General features: G+C 38.6%; 1 protein-coding gene across 1 annotated transcript; it reads right to left on the bottom strand.

The window, feature by feature from the left end:
- Positions 1 to 657: 657 nt before the first annotated feature.
- Positions 658 to 13,488, bottom strand: LOC102793815 (inter-alpha-trypsin inhibitor heavy chain H3-like). The gene is made up of 20 exons (XM_006783335.3): positions 13,289 to 13,488; positions 12,757 to 12,917; positions 12,521 to 12,625; positions 10,870 to 11,032; positions 10,665 to 10,775; positions 9,442 to 9,570; positions 9,209 to 9,325; positions 8,925 to 9,093; positions 8,721 to 8,831; positions 8,385 to 8,566; positions 8,099 to 8,278; positions 7,886 to 8,007; positions 6,437 to 6,681; positions 5,900 to 5,956; positions 5,729 to 5,770; positions 5,123 to 5,233; positions 4,866 to 5,043; positions 1,270 to 1,418; positions 986 to 1,070; positions 658 to 894 (listed from the first exon to the last, which is right to left on the bottom strand). Exons 1-20 carry the CDS (start codon positions 13,358 to 13,360, stop codon positions 780 to 782), a joined length of 2,604 nt encoding a protein of 867 aa, XP_006783398.2. The 5' UTR covers positions 13,361 to 13,488; the 3' UTR covers positions 658 to 779.
- Between the last annotated feature and the right edge of the window lie 3,905 nt (positions 13,489 to 17,393).

Here is a 17,393-nt window from a genome sequence, read left to right as displayed (position 1 = left end):
GTACCTCGTCAATCTCTAGCTGTGAAAGCAGTCCCTTCTTTCAAATGTTGGAACACTGAGCTACTAGTTGTTTTGCCGTCATTGTGGATGTTGGGTATCGAAGAATCCATAGGTCCCTCATCCTATTCATGTAGCCCCTTCCGCCGGGGTTACTTGCGTAGTAGCATTCCAACAACGCCCTGTTTTCGTCTCTTGCCCACCGACGCCTTCTTGTTCCAGTAGCCCACTTCTCGTCAGGGTGCCCTGGTTCCTCAACACCTGACGCGGACCTTGTTGATGCGGGCGACGTCCGAGCCGGCATGCCTTCATATTTATCTGTCTTGCTCATGTCTGCGGTAGGCTCGCTTAGCATAGGGGGTCAAGCCTTAGGACCCTTACTGGATACAGACACCCCAGGCAGGAATCGAACTGCCTATTAAATGCCTAGTAATCTCTTAATAGTAATCTCTCAATCTCTAACCTCTTGCTCTATCTATTGTCATTTATTAGATTTGGGTCAGATTAGAAGCTTCACTGAAGTAACACAGTGGTGTTTTTCTGTGTAATCGTTTCATTAGAATTCACATGGTTAGATGTATTATTTTGGCACCACAACCTCCAAATCCTTATTTCTTTATTTTCTTTCTTTCTTTAATAAAATTATGTAGACATGAGCCATTTTGCAATCTGGGATACTTTATTTGTTCATTTGAACAAGTGGAAGGACATTTTCCACAGTAAGAAAATGTTTTCTCTACTTTTAAACCAAATATTTTCTAGTAATTCAGCATAGTTCACACTTAAAGTTGTGCCACGAAAAAACCTGCCAGTGGCCTCTGCAGGGCAGAGTCAGCAGACATAAGCCAGCAGTTCTTTGTGACAGGAGGGTCGACGCTGTAGTCAGTAGCGTTGTCACTACAAAAGCAAAAAAAAGCTCATGTCTTGGTGGAATCTTAAACAGTTTTATGTTTTGAATGAAGAAACTGAAAACATTACATAAAATTACCTTGTAACATCTATCTCTTGGTTTTTAATCTTTAGTTTTGTGACAGGAACTTGCTGCACCACCTCATACACTGCTGGCTTTACAGCTGGAAAAAGGGAGTAAAACAATGAAACAAGAACTGACACTGAAAACCAGATAACAAAACAGACACAGCAACAAGATACTTTTACAGAAACCACTTATGCTCGGTGCAAACTTTGTTAATATTCTTAACATGACACTGACAAATTCATTTATTTCTTAAGCAATGAACAAAGTATGTGCATGCATGTCGTTTCACTCACCTAAAAGTCCTTCGATGTCGTTGGTTGAGGGTTGCTGTCTTAAAACAGGCCAAAGGAGTCTTTGGCCATTTTTCTCATGTTGTGAGATGACCAGGAGAATGTCATCAGATGCAATGTGAATTTCGGTGTCGCGCACAATCACTGTCACACTGGAAAAATATGGACTTTATATGAATATTTTAAAGCTCTTTGAAGATTTTAAAAACCTTCACAGATCATTTCACTAGTCTTGGCTGACTACTGTCCGACTGAGGGCTGAAATAGACATTTCACAATGTCACAACTCCATGTAATACAACAAACTTGCTTCTACCTGGAAGATACAACAAGGCAATGATACGGTAATAGAAACTTTTCTAAGCTTGACAAAAGCTAGTGTCATTGAAAAGAAGTCAAGCCACTTTTTGTGGTTAACCGTGAGTGTGCAGGGCCTTTGATTCAAGCATTGGTTGTAAAAAAAATTCGTGAAATTAATGAAAAGTTTATATATATTACAATCCCAAAATATCAGCACACACCTTTGGATTTCCTGCTACTCGATGTAAGATTGATAATCGTCACTTATGTATCTTCACTTGGGTGTTTCTGTATAGATCTGCATACATGCATGCATCCCTGACAGTGTTTTGATGATTGTCCTACAGGCCTGCCCTCCAAACCTCTGGGAAATCTGCATGTGCATGTGCTCTAGTGCAGCTGCCAGGCATCTCAATACCTGGTGGTGTGTAAGTTGTATCTGCTATGTGTCAGACTGGTATTACAAGCAATCAGTAGCTGTGTCCCAATACAGGGGCTGCATCCTTCGGAGGCCGCATTTGAAGGCCGATTACGTCCCAGCCAGGTGACTAAGGCTGTCCCAATTTGAGGGCTGCTCCAAATGCGGCCCACAAATGCGTTCCCCCAATTTGAAGGATGGGTCAGGTGGTCAGGCCCAGCATATCCCAGGATTCATAGCACAGCGGTGGATAGTTTTTGTTTGTTTTTTTCGAACAAATGGCCAACGGTTGAGTAAATTTTAAAAAATTAACTATTGAGTTTTATATCACTTATTTATGCGGCGATGCAACTGTTTTAATAACGAAGAACATTAAAACATTACTGTTGGCCACATGGTGGCAACGTCATGTGACATTAGTGATGTTAGTGCCAACGGTTCACTTGTTAAGCTAAAAAAACACGGTGCTTTAATCATAGGAGCCAAACATGTGGCCAATGTACCAACTGGGCCGGCAGCCTTAACATGAAATTTCCCCTTGTGGGACTAATAAAGGTATCTTATCTTATTTAGTACTCCTTATATAACAAACAGAAAATACTCATTCTCTGTTGCTGTTTTTTAGTAGTGTTTGCCACCTGAGACTTTCACCTTTCTGTCTGTCCTGCACTTTTCCCTTCTCTCTCTTTTTCTTTCTCTCTGATTGTTAAATAAAATAATAAGCATAAGTTACAAGTGTGTTTGAATCCTACAGCTTATTGCACATTTGATTTCCATGTTTGAGAACTGCAAGTCGCCAGAGTGAGGACAGACTGAGGAACCCACTGCTGCAGATCATCTGTGAGGTTTTGCACCCCTGATGATCCACCAGGACAAACTAAGCAGAGTCTGAGGAAGAGGTAAATGGTAAATGGCCTGTATTTGTATAGCACTTTACTTAGTCCCTAAGGACCCCAAAGAGGAGGAGGAAGAGCCAGCACCAGGTGAGAGAGTGTTCCCTCTTTGTGAAGGACTGCTAGAAATGTTTAAAATAACCAATTGTCTGTCCTAATTATCAGTCTTATTAGGTAATGTTAAAATGATTTTATCATTCAAGTGTTTTTAGTGTCAGAAAAAGTATTCAAGGCCTTCAAGTTAAAAACTATGAAGGCAGTAAAACATGTTTATATTAGGGAATATTTGATATATTCGTCTACATTTTCATTTTTCCATTTTATCACAAACAGACAGTTATCCCAGCTCATAAATTTTCTTTTTACCCATATATGTAAGCATTCAGACAAATTTAATAATACCAACATATTTACAAAACAATATTTATCTCTCTTATATACAATACATCTATATTTACACTATAAAAGATGTACTGTGTTTGAAATGAAGATATAAAGTGATAGGAATAAATAAATGCAACTTGAATCTTTATTAAAGCTCAGTATTTGAAACACAGTTCAAGTTCAGTGCTGTGGCACTGTGTGAGATGACACTAGTCTCATGAACAACATTAGTTGTTATTACTAATTGTTACTAATTGTTATTTATTACCTAATCTTAAAATTATTGTTCGGTATAGAAATGAAGCCCAACAATCATGTTTTTAAAGTCCTGTGGTCTCAGCCTCAGATACTTAACAAATAAAAAAAACCTCATGAAACAAGAAAAAGATGAATTTTGCCTTCATTCTGTCAAACAATCCTCTATAAAACGTTTCTAGCGGCTAGAAGCATGGTTGCTGGGCAACCTGAGCAGTGCGACTAAGGCTAGACAATCCCATTTAACAGCCTCAGACTTCTGGCCTTCTCAGCCTTCGAAGGACCCGGCTTACGTAGACAGCGGAGGCTGAATCCTTCGAAAGATGCGATCCCTGAATTGGGACACAGCTAATACGTGCTTGAGACTGACTGGAACTGAACAGTGGGGACAGGATGGGACAGGTGATGGAAGGATATCATATGTTGTATGGCTAAAGAAGCTTATCCCATTTGTCTCCGCAGGCCATTTTAAGATGATGCTTCGATCAGTGGTTGTTGATCAATGGTCAGGACAATTTGCATATCAATGGCCAAGAAACTGACCTTACAGCCCATTGTTCATTCAGTGCTAGTTTCAGTCATTGTGCAAATGTACTATTTATAAGGTTTGGGAATCTTGCAGTCAACTGAGTCACTTGGATGAGTGACAAAACGTTTCTGCCACTGAAAACACTGATGATGAAAAGAATCTATTATTGCTGTATAAATTGAATTGAATTGGATGAACAGAATTAATTTTTTGGCCTTTCTGCAAGTTGTTCCTAGCTTTTCCCATCCAAAACTTTTTTTGTCCTGGTATATTTGCCTTACAATATTCCAATATTGAAGGATTGCTGTTGCATCCAGAAATTATTTTGTTGGATTCTTTTTCTTTCCTGTTGCTAAAGAGTGAGACCCCTCACCACCATGTTCTTGGTTTCTCTGGGTATCTCAGCTTGAGAGCTTATGTGTTGGATGGTTAAAGCAAATGACATAACTTGAGCATTTAAAAAAATATAAAGTAAATATTGTGCTACGAAGCTTATACACTGCTACTGATGTCTTTGTAGTTGTGATAGAAATGAACCTTTTATTTTAATTTTATGGCAGACATGTTTAAATTAGTGAGATTTGGCCAAATCTCACAAAATACTCCATACAAAAAAGTGTAGAATTAAAATTATAAACGGCCCAAACTGCCCTTTTAAGGTTTCATTTCCCAGCAAATGTTTTGTCATATATATAACTGACATCAGAGATGTATATACTGATTGCCTCATGTAAATCCTGGGAAAAGAACTGAATAAGGGCACACGTCTGTAAACAATACTGTGAGAACATACGTTTTGACCATTATATTGCAAAATCACCTGCCAACTGTCGAGGGATCCTGTCCAGCAGCTTGATATGTCACTGTCTGTCCATCTCGTACAGTGACCCTCTGTGATTCAGCATCAACCTCAACATGCTGGTGAGTTTTGAGGTGTATAAAAATTTTGCTGAAACCTCCGTTGGCAATTGAATCTAGCTCACCATTAACAGACAGGTCTAGAACAAAAGAGAAATGCTGCTCTTTAACCACTAGGGGAGAAATATGAAAATACTCACGAGAAAGACTACTACTGACCTCTGCTGGGGTGGTGAAATAGTTTAAGGATTACAGCTCCACTGAAGTCAAAGCAAAGTGGAACAGTCTGATTCCCAGTTGAGTTGAGCAAAAACCTGTGGAGAAGAGGAGCTAGAGGTATAGAGACAAAAAGTTAGACTCTGGAATCTGAAAATAAAGACCTGTGCAATCAACACTTACTCAACTCTTTTAATGCATTGGGTATTTTTGAATTTTTTTCCAGAGTTTTGGAAAAGTAAACATAAAACACTTCTTTAATTTTACATACTTTGTCTATTTCACAATTCTGAAAATAAATCAATTTTTATATTAAAAAAATAATAATAATTTTCCCATGCAGTCATAGAATGTTAGAAAACTTGCCTTAAGTTAAGAAAGTGTCATGGTGATATAGATTTTTTTTTTTAATTTTCACCTATAAATACAAGTTTTCCAATAAAAGTGTAAGAGACTTTATCATGCATAGCACTAAAGACCATTTTATCCAAAAATTGTTTTTCCCCTTTTCTTCTTTTTTTTTTGAGGATTTTTTTCCCCAAAGTTCCCTCTTTAAAGTCTTTGATTTTCTTAGAAAAAAAAAAGTATTCTATCTATGCAATACAGTACCGTCAGTTACTTCAAGTGGGACATGGATAGTCTTTAAATAACCTGCAAATAATTTAAACAGCACTAGTTACATACCAGAAAATTTCAGATCTCTGGTTGACATTGCATGACAATAAAAAATCTTTGACTGTCTTAGAACAAAAAAAGTATTCCATGTATGCAATACAGTACCTGCACCGTCATAGAGCACGTCATCGTAGGAGCTAAACCCATGAAGTAAATCAGCAGCTGTAAAAAACATTTACACACATTACATAAAGTTAATATTGCTGGAGGCAATGCAGGGGACATAATAATAAATAAGGATAACTAATTCATTTATAATTGAGTTTAATTAATGCTTTTACTAACATCCATGCCCAAACACTAAAGTTCTTAACTAAATCTTTAAATAGCTCACACACACACATACAAACACACACACACACACACACGCACACACACACCTTTAGTGGTGTCTCCCATGGGGATTTCTCATTTCTATGCGGCAGGTGTTCCTGTACACTAACCTAGCCACTAGCCACTTGTACCACCCAATTTAAGCTGCCTCAGCTTGCATCTTACATCCTGCTTCTGTCTGACTCACATCTATTTGACTCAGTCTATTTCATACTCCCTTTCTTTCATTCACAGAACATCTCTGTACTGTAAGCAATCGTCTCCTCAGCTGAACTGATGAATGTTGTTGTATTGGTTTGATTTGCTCACCAGATTGAACCAACCCAATATAACCCCCACTAGCAGGAGTAAGGTGTGCTAAATTGGGTTGACCTCCTGGCGACTGCCATATCCGTGATGTTTCACCTTCCTTTGGTTTATGAAGCACATCTGTGTTTTCTCCTGGAGGCTTTGTGACCACCATAGATGTGAGAGGGGTCACAAAACTGTACTTCAGTGACAGCTCCATAGCTTCCTTCTTCACTTTCTCTTTCTCAGGTCCAGATAATTGAAGCCTGTGTGACAAAGTGTAAAATGGTTTTGTATGTAACTTCACACATTACAGGTGTTAAGCTGAATCCATGTCCTAAAATATGTATCTAAGAGATTTTCTTCACTGAAAGTCAATTCAGCAAAGTTCATAAAAAAGCACACAATCTATTGTTTGTTACAGGCAAAATACAGTCTTGCCAAATCATAGAGATCCATTACCAGACCATAGACAGCCTTGCTGTCTATATTGTCCAAATCCTTAGCTTCTGAGAAACATACTTTTATGATTAAGTGTAAAAACTCTGCCTTTAAAAAGATGTGAAAAAAGTTGTTTTTGAAATTTAAGGAGATGAGTGATGATGAACAAACATAATTGTACTAATATAATTTTATGTGGGAGATGTACATGACTGTTTAATAGAAAGGTAAGAAATGGAGATGTTGATGTCAAACTATCCAACACTGAAGAGAACACAGTTTATTGCTGCAGGCATATTATCTGATGTCCCTTTAACAGACTTCTGGGCTTTCGAGCCCCGGCTCGGACAGTCTCGGTCGTTGTGTCCTTGGGCAAGACACTTCACCTACCGCCTACTGGTGTTGGCCAGAAGGGCCGATGGCGCGATATGGCAGCCTCGCTTCTGTCAGTCTGCCCCAGGGCAGCTGTGGCTACAACTGTAGCTTGCCTCCACCAGTGTGTGAATGTGTGTGTGAATGGGTGGATGACTGGGTGTGTAAAGCGCTTTGGGGTCCCTAGGTGGGACTAGTAAAAGCGCTATACAAATACAGGCCATTTACCATTCTACTTGGAATTTTGGGATTTAATTTCAACCTGCTGCCTTGATCTAACAAACTTAAAACATATTGTCTTGCTGCAGTTCACCTGTCTTTCTGACACCTTGTATATTCAAATTTCATTCTATACATTCAAGTTTCAGTCTATATGTTTACATTTAATTCTATATATTCAGACATCCATTCAATATATCCAGATTTTTCTTATAATGTATATATATAATGTGATCCTAAACAGCATTCAATGATTATATATGCTTAAAATATCAGAAAAATAAACAAAGAAAAAAATAAATAAACAGTTTTATTTATAAAAAAAATGTTTAGTGTTTTGAAGACACTGATGTAGAGGTAGAAACTTTAAAACATAACATAACAGCTGATAACACATTTCAGAGTCATACAAGGAAAGATGCTATAAGTCAAACTCACTCTTTGTCCAGAAGCTGTTTAACTGTGAGGTACGCCCAAACCCTCTGGATACGGTCATCAGACACTGTTCCAGTGGATTCCATGGTTTCATTTGGATTAGAGAATATTATTCTTCTATTACTCTGTAATAAATTAAATGCAATGTAATGTCAGTCAACAGGGAAAACGGTTTAAGAAGAGTACTCCTGATGTGTCCTGTGGATTGATTCTTACTGAAATGGCCATAACTTGAGGGGTGAAGGTTTCAATGTTATTATCTGTGATCTGTCCGGCCACCACAATCTCAGAACCATTATAATACTGACTGAAGTTAGTCTGGGTTAGATTGGTCCCACCCACATAGATCATTGTCACATCTGTCAGTAGAGGTGTGGCCACCTCTTCATAGAAACCCTGTTGACATAAAGTGTGGAAGTGATACAAATCATGCTCGTATTTTTTCTTTCAATTCTCAGGGGTTTCAAATCACATAAAAGAAGAGCATGCATAATTTAAATACCTTCAGCTGTAAATCAGCATCAGAGTCTTCATAAATCCGTCGTGCCACACCGTTATTTTGCAGCGACATTTTCTCAAGGAAATTAAAATTAACATCAAAACCAAAACCGAGACAGTACAGTGGGAATTTGCCTGCAATAGCCTGTCTTACATTTGACTGGATTTTCTCCAGATTTGTCACCCCTGAAAAGAGACGAGACATACCCAGTTCAGCTCAGAAACAATGTAGTCTCATTATTCATAATAAATCAGGATTTTTAACCACAATAAGCTCATAAAGATCTCAGTTTCATGAAATATTTGTGTACATTTGTTTACAGATGTGTTTTATTACAACCTGAGGTTGGGTCTCCATCTGTAAGAAGTATAAGGATAGATGCTGAACCTTCTCTGTTATGTGCATTCAGCATACGTGCTCCTTGCAGCACTGCTTCATTTATGTCTGTGGCTGAAATGCAACAACAACAAACACATTTTCAGTACTGCTATTCCCCTCCCAACTGTTGATATTCCAAAATGTGTATTTACTGCAACTTCTCACATCCTCTGTCTTGAATATTGCGTGCAAAGTTTTTGGCACTTTCCAGGTTTTTCTTGTTTGCCTGAACGAGTTCTCGCTTCCAGTAAGAAATTCTGTCATCAAAAGTGATCAGACCAAAGTGATCATCTTCTGCCAGATCATTCAGAATGTGGATTAATGCGGTCCTAGTCTGGGTAAGAAAACATAATTCATGGCTACATATTGTTTTTCTTTTCATTAAAACTGTAAAAAGAGAGAAAAGATTTATAAAATAATATCAGAAACAGACCCTTCAAATACTTTACCTGCTCAATTTTTCTGCCCTCCATTGAGCCACTTTGATCAATAACAAAGACGACATTTTTTGGTATCCGTGGAAGATCAGATGGTGCAAAATGATGAACAAAGTATCCGTCAGATTTCTAAGGCGGCGTTATTAAAAAAAAACAAAAAACAAAACTTGATTGGTTATAGGATTATTCAAGAAGCTTTTTAGCCCAAGTCATACGGTTTGTGTTGCTAAAAGACCAGGGTTTACCTTGATGTGTCCCAGTCCATTATCCCTGTTAACATCATAAACTATAACCAGATCTCCATTCATACCCTGATCTTCACAGCTGTCACACATTTTCTGTTGGTCAGCTGTTGGATAGAAATACACCCACGCCTGAAAACAGAGTGAATCGCAGAGTTTAGAAACTTCAAAGAGAGCGATGCCAGTGATTTTATTTTCTGCTTTCCGTTTTGGTCTGATATTTGTATTGTTAAAAATCCTAAATGAAACATTGTCAGAATTACTAATTTGTCTCAAATTAACGCAACATGACTTTACATACAAAGAGTGTTGGAGAAGCCCAACCTTTAGAAGAAAATTGAATTACAGATATGTATTCAAGGATCAAAACATTAAACCAGATGTCATTAACAGGTGGACCATGGTCCAGGTTTTGAAAATGCATTGGATGTGAGTTTAGCCACCCCATTACCACTCAGCCAATCAACTCTGTGGATCCCAGGTGATAAACACTGGTCTCTACAGTGCCAATAGTTGAGATGTAGTAAGTTGAAAAGACAGTATAAGAAGAAAAGATACAACACATGCAGTTTTACCTGTGCTTTAGGCAATTATAAACTGCCTTAAAGAGCAGTTTGTAAGAACTGATCTTTCCACTTTCTGGACCCAAATGGTTCCTGGGACAACTTTTTCAGGTTTAAGGAAAGTAGCCTTGTGTATCCTGACAATGTTTGGCTCCACACACAAAAGCAAGGCAGTTTTGTCCAAAGTGAACATAATCAAACTAATCATCAGTGTGCACCTCGACAGGTGTATGAGAATTTTAAGCAATGTTCAGTTCTATGTTGTGTGACCAATAATCATTTTGGAATTATTTTTCAAATTATTTGTCAAAAGGTTTTTCAATTGTACTGATTTCATTTGATTTGACAGTCTAGATCGCAAACGAAATAATTTCACATTATGATCATCCGGATCTTTGCTTAAAGAAATGTTAGTTGAATACCCCTGCTTTCAACCCAATTCTTCTGTACAATGATGAGAAATGAGCTATAATGTTGGAAGAAATATCATCATTACCATAATGGTTATTTGTGCATTTTGATCATTTTATATTCATACGTTTTACACTCTGCGATCAAGCTGCGTCTTACAGCAAATTAATAATGATCTGTTAGTACCTCAAACTGTCTTATAGAAAGCTGATAAATTTTTTTTACTGTTCTACAACAAAAAGATTTCAGTACCTGTTTATCTGCATGTGTTTTGGTGATGGCATTAGCGAGGGCGTTGGTGCTCAGGCCTCCTTTCACATCGATGAAACTGATGCCGGCTTCTTCGTGAATGTACACATCCACCTGGTAATAAATACAATAAAATAAAATCAAAGATCTCATCATGTGTGATGTTATCTCAGCATTTTCCACTAATAGATACCAACAAGACAATCACCTTGAAGTCTCTGACAGGCTGCATGGGTCGAGCATGAATTTGCAGCTCGTACTTGCCATGTGTGCGTTTCATCAGTTCCTCATATGTGAGTTCAAAAGTGACCTTTTTGTGAGCAGCCACAGTTACAGAGGTCTTAAATTCCTCCAGTGTCCTCCCTACAGAACTATAGCAGAAACAATAATCATTTTACTAAATTGTAATTATGGCTGTAGTTTGAACTTGAAAAGGGAATAAGATTAACTCAAATTATGTTTTCCTATTCACAATTAACATTATTTTAGAAAAAAAAGAAAGAAGAGAAACCAGAACAGAACAAGCTAATTTTGAATGACAGTTCCTTGATCATTAATATTAAATTGTCATGACCATTGATTAACAACCACTGATCAATGGCCATGAGTTCCATTCACAGAGAGTTGGGGAATGGCTGCAATTACACCATTGTAAGATGGCAAAAGATGTAACCTTAGCCCCCCGGGGAACTTGATCCTTGGGGTGGACCAATTTTTGGTGCAGCGTGTTTTGGGGTTTAAAAGCCACAGAGATGGGATGTTTAGAAAAAATGTGTTTTAACTATTCTGATACTCCTGACACACACGGGATCACCAACGGTTTTCACTTAGGCAGCAGTTGTCCTTCTCTCCTGGATCAGCTGGAGCTTTCTTTAGGTGCTTTCCCAGCTTTAGCAAATGTCCAGCTGGGATAGCCACATTTACTCAGGGCCTTCTTGATGTGATGCTCTTCTGCTTCCCTGGCCGCTGTATCTGTGGGGATGGTGTTTGCTTTGTGTTGTAGCATCCCGATAACACCCAGTTTGTGCTCCAGTGGATGATGAGAGTCAAACCTAGTGATTATAGTGTACACTGCTAAGTGCCATGAGGATTGCCATGATTTATACATCGGGGAAACTAAACAACTTCTGGTGAAGCGAAAGGCACAAAGCAGAAGGCAAGGATGTAAAAATTCTGGACAAGGGGAAAGCTGGTTTGAGCGAGGAGTCAAGGAGGCCATTCACGTGAAAAGGGAAAGACTATCTCTGAATTGAGGAGAGGGCCTAAGGGTACATCTTTCGCCGTCTTTTCGCCCAACTCTCTGTGAATGGTACTCATGGGCCTTGATCAGTGGTTGTGGATCAATGGTCATGACAATTTGCATATTAATGATCAAGGAACTGACCTCACAGCCCATTGTTCATTCAATGGGCTAGTTTTATTGTGCAAATGTACTGTTTATAAGATTGCGGATGAGTGACGAAATATTTCTCCCACTGAAAACGCTACGTCCAGATGAACAGAATCAACCTTATTTTGCTTCTTTTTTATCCAAAAGAGCACTCAGTGTATTTGTACAATATGTATAATTTAATCATTTCCTCCAGTGTCCTCCCTACAGAACTAAAGCAGAAAAAAATGATCTCACTAAATTGTAATTATGGCTGTAGTTTGAACCTGAGCAGAGAATAAGGTTAACTCTAAAGATATTTTCCTATTCGCATTAACATTATTTTAGAGAAATGAAGAAAGAAGAGAAAACACAAGAACAGACCAAACTAATTTTGAATGACAAAAATGTTTTCTTTTTCTTCTTCTTTATCCAAAGGAACACTCGGTGTATTTGTACAATACCTATCATTTAATCATTTAGTTAATACCTGACAAGTCCAGCACTTTCACCACGGGACACAGCTTCAGTGTACTGCTGCTGAGCTTGCTCCTTAGCTTTCACAACACCATCATAAACCTGGCCATCGATAAACCTGAAGAGGACCAAGAAAAGCCCTTGTGTAAATGCACACACTACTGAGTAACCTGTTATTTGTTTTTTATTGTAGAATTCTTTATTTGCAAATGTGTCTGAATCGTTACAGATCCTTTTAACTTCACACACATTCGAAATTTACTGATGAAGGCATTCTTGGGGATCCGAACATGAAATTCAATTTCCTTTGACTCGTCCATACGATTGGCCACACGACTTGTGATGACAGTGGTGGCATAACGACTGGTCACTGTGGAGTTGATGTGAAAGCTGTAGATGTCCCAGTCATCCTGAGCAAACACAGGGGGCACATTTCACAGAAAAAAAATCTAACTCTCTCCAGGTCTTTCCAATGTCCAAATAACATGACAGTATTACAAGTTATAAAAAAACCCACATATATATATATGAATAAATCACTTAATCAAATAATCAGAAAGGCCAATTTATCCTTAACCTAGCACTGACCAACACCTTTATTAAATGCCAAGCTCTAAACATTAAAATAAATTAATAGACCACTTTTTACCCTGATCTCAGACAAAGGATAAAGTAAACATGTGCACACAGTCAGTATTTCTTCACTTCAGAGGACATTACATTATCTTCTATTCTGTTCCCTTGAAGTGCTCTTTTGGTCCTTTAGGTCTACTGAACTTACCTTGTTTGGCAGCGTGGAAGCCAAAGCAAAAAGGAGTCCTATGAGTGTGATTTGCACCACAGTTCTCCCCATGATGCCTCTAACCAAAATACCAGCAAAGCAGCTGAAACGCTCTTTTGAACTTAAACAAGGACACTGTTATTATGCACAAAGTTTTTTTAAAGGGCAAACTCACTCGCTTACACAAACATCCCCTCACACAAACATTCCCCGTAAACAGTAATTTACTGCTTACTCAGCACTTTATTAGACCTTTAATGTTTACACTGAGGGTCAAACCTGCGCACTTGAGCCAAACATGGCCAAACTTTGGTCCCACAGCTGTCTTTTTCATTTGTGATAAGCAATAGCACTCTGACAAATCAAAGTGAAAGATATATGGCAACAATCTAGCTTTTCACTATTGGTGAATGTGAGTAATATTATTTTCTCAGAACAAAAACAGTTTATTTGCAAGTATGAACAGTTTTTTTGAAACAGTATGAACGTGACAAGGACTGGAGTACGGAGCCCCGCAAGGGACATGGGAGAAAAAAAAATTAAGATGAACTTTTGCGAATGCGTGCAAAACTTCTGCAAGATCTCGCAAATGTTTTGGGTGCATCCTTCAGAGGCCACCAGCTCGAAGCCAACCAGGAGGTCGAGGCACAACGTGCCAGGAGTGCGGTGTCCCCCCTGGTTGTAGTGAGCCTAGCTTTTTTTTAAATATGTGATGTCTTGTTAAACCGAGCAGATTTTTTATTTATTTATTAATTTTTTTTTTTTTTGGGGGGGGGGGGTATACTTATACTGAATTTTACAGTGTTTATTTATCAGATAAAATAAGTTAAATGTCACCGCTATTATTGGCTGGCCAGAAACAGCGGGGGTGTCCAAATTCAAATTCAGAGGCTGCATCCTCCTGAGGCCTTTGCGGTCTAAGTGGGCCAGGTCCTCCGAAAGCCAGGTAGGCCGGAAGTGAGCGACTGTGAAATTGGACGATCTAATCTAATAACTTTAATCTCAGCCAAACCGATTCACTCACAAACAAATAAAACACTGAAAAAAGCCAAACAATAACATTTTTAAGTTATCAAAGTGCTGAGCACCCAGAGAGCTGCGCAGTCAGGCAAGATAAACTTCACTTGTCACGATGAGACTTCGTCCCTGTCTATGTTAGTCCCTGCATCCTTAAATGTCTCCAGTTGTCCCGAGTTCTCTCTGTCTCCTCGGTGCATTTAAACCCCTGTTCCTCCCTGTCCTCATTGTCTCTGGTCTTCGTCTCCATTATCAGTCATCATAACCAAAACCATCAAATCTGATAAAGGTTATTTAAATGCTGCAAAAGACTACTACTACAAAAGAAGAATAGATTGGAATAAAAAATAAATACATATCCTATCATATCCCATCCTGCAGATACTACTATGTCTCTGCAGGTTTTTTTCTTTTATTTTAACCTACGTCACCTCACCGTGAGGTTGGCAGATCTGTCTATCATTTTTTGGTGGTCAACTCTCTCAAACATCTCTTTCTCAACTGACATCACAGCCAGGTGCTGGAGTTTGCTTTGACCCATGGTCCTTCTCAGCCAGGTATCCCTGTCTGTTTTCTTACCTGGTTCTTGCTGACCTTGCACTTTCTCCTCACCTTCACCTCTTTCCTCTCTCCCTCTTTGAACTGACAATCATACACAAATAGACTGTATTGAATTAGATGAAAAAATTACATTAATATGAAAAAAATATATTATTAAGATCACTAATAAAAAAAAGTCCTCTCTCAGTGTACTTTCAACCAAAAGGAAAATAGCCAAACCACATGTACATCTAATAAAAGATATAAATATTGAAACACTGCTCCAACATTATTTTTGATTGACGGATCATTTGTTCTTACACTTTTACCTGACTGTGGCTCCTTTTTTTCAAAAAACTTCCTTATATCCATTATGGGCATCCAGTAGTGATGTGCGGATCGATACTGAAATATCGATATCAAGGAAATCAGTGGTATCACACATCACTAGCATCCAGTCAGTTAGCTAGTTAGTACCTTGGGTTTAATATCAGCACATGCACATATGACAAAATAACCAGTTTCTCTCATTCCATTTCAAACGGGACAGTGGTAACAACAGCAGGCTACGGACAATTTTAAGTTGTCGATTTTAAAGAGACTATATAAATTTCGATGGGAGCAATAGGACAGTCAAATGTCGCTGATTTTACTACAGAGTAGGACGGATTGTAGTGTAGCAAACATTGTTGGAAAACACGTTTTCAACACTCTCAGGTTACCGTGGTGTAATGTTTTTCAGCTAAAAAGAAACATGGTCTGACTCCTACCTGACTATATAAAGAGTAACTGAAGGTTAAATGCAGCTGACATGCCCTGTTTTAAGCCAGGCACTCAGCCACCATCGCTCTGGCAGAAAGGGTGCTAGAGCCAGAGTAGAGGAGAGGAGAGCTGGAACGAACCATTCGGGGAGGGGGGGTATTTATACTTTTGTTGTTAAACTATTACGTCTCAACCAAGTACTGTATGGTTTTTATATTTTCGGTAGTGTGTCACAAAAACAGCAAATGTTGTCAAAAAAGTAAGAAATCTTTGGGGGTGCTTTGATTCATTTTGGGCTAAAAATGGCCCTGCCTGAAAATATAATAAAATTTTATTTTGCAACCCAGAAAGAGTAATAAGAGTAATATTAAAACTAAGTAGCTGCCGCCATTGTTGGAAACTGGAACTGGCTGGGCCGCGCTATGAATTCTGCTATATGGTTTTTCAATTTTGTTGTCCGGGTGGAAAATCGGGAGAAATTCGGGAGAATGGTGGCTCCGGGAGATTTTTGGGAGGAGCACTGAAATTCGGGATTCCCCCGGAAAAATTGGGAGAGTTGGCATGTATCTACTGGAGACGTCTGGGAAAGCATGAAAAAAAAGAGAGATGTGATGTAAATCCTTGTCAAAAAGGTCATTTATGACCGGCACCTATCAAGTGATTTGCTATGGGAGGTAATAAAATCTATGACAATTATAAATTTTATCACATTTAATTAAATTCAATTTTATTTATATAGCGCCAAATCACAACAACAGTTGCCTCAAGGCGCTTTATATTGTACAGTAGATCCAATACAATAATAGATACAGAGAAAACCCCAAAAATCATATGATCCCCTATGAGCAAGCATAGGGGATCATAGCGGGAAGGAAAAACTCCCTTTTAACAGGAAGTTTTGGGCACACATTATTTTCATAACTGCTTTTGTGTGTGTGTGTGTGTGTGTGTGTGTGTGTGTGTGTGTGTGTGTGTGTGTGTGTGTAAACAATATTACATAGGTAAAGCTTTATAACAACATAGAGGAGTAGTGAAGGTGAAAGCCAGATCATTTATAGCCCATTGGAACTGCAAAATAAATTTTATTTGTTTTTTAATGCAAAATTAGATCACAATCAAAGTGAAACTTAGACTCAGCAGCTAATAAGAAGCCCTGAGGGTTCAAGCCGCGACCTGGAGCTCCTCCTTAAAGCATCAATAGTGAGTAAGGATGGCCCTCACCTCAAACTCAACCAGTGAGAAAACTGATAACTTATTCTGCAGCTGATCATTGAGTAGCAGCTGTTGGGGGGCTATGACACCCTGTCACCTGAAGCCATAGTTCAGAAAGTGAGAAACCAGAGGTTCTTCGCTGCTTGACATATATGTATTGGAAATAGCCTCCTGAGTTAAATCAGCGAGCTCGGGCTCCTCCCTGAAGCACTAATAAAGTAATTCAAAGAGCAGGTGGCCTTAATCCCTGCCAATGAGAAGAGCAGCAAGGCAGGCTTTTACCAGATCAATAAAAAACATAGTCAAGGGATGACCAGGGATGAGCAGACAGATAAAAAAAAAAAGACATCATCAAAAACTGTCAGTACCAGGCTCTAATCCAGAGTCCAAACTTCTTCTATCAGTGTCTTTGGAAAAAGTAATGGTTATTTTCTTGGTTTCTTTGGTTACTTTTCCTCGTAAAATAAAAAGACAAAGCTGCTTTTCAGGCAATATCCCCACTCTGGGCAGGTTGGTGTGAGGTCTATCAATAAATAGCCATGCGGTTCTTTGGTGGTGTCTTCAAAACTCTCCA

Source organism: Neolamprologus brichardi, chromosome 5 (genome assembly GCF_056152115.1).
Source record: "Neolamprologus brichardi isolate AB-2024 chromosome 5, ASM5615211v1, whole genome shotgun sequence".
In the NCBI taxonomy this organism is placed as follows: Eukaryota; Metazoa; Chordata; class Actinopteri; order Cichliformes; family Cichlidae; genus Neolamprologus; species Neolamprologus brichardi.
The sequence above is the reverse complement of the archived record's forward strand: the minus strand, read 5'-3'. Positions and strand labels throughout refer to the sequence as shown.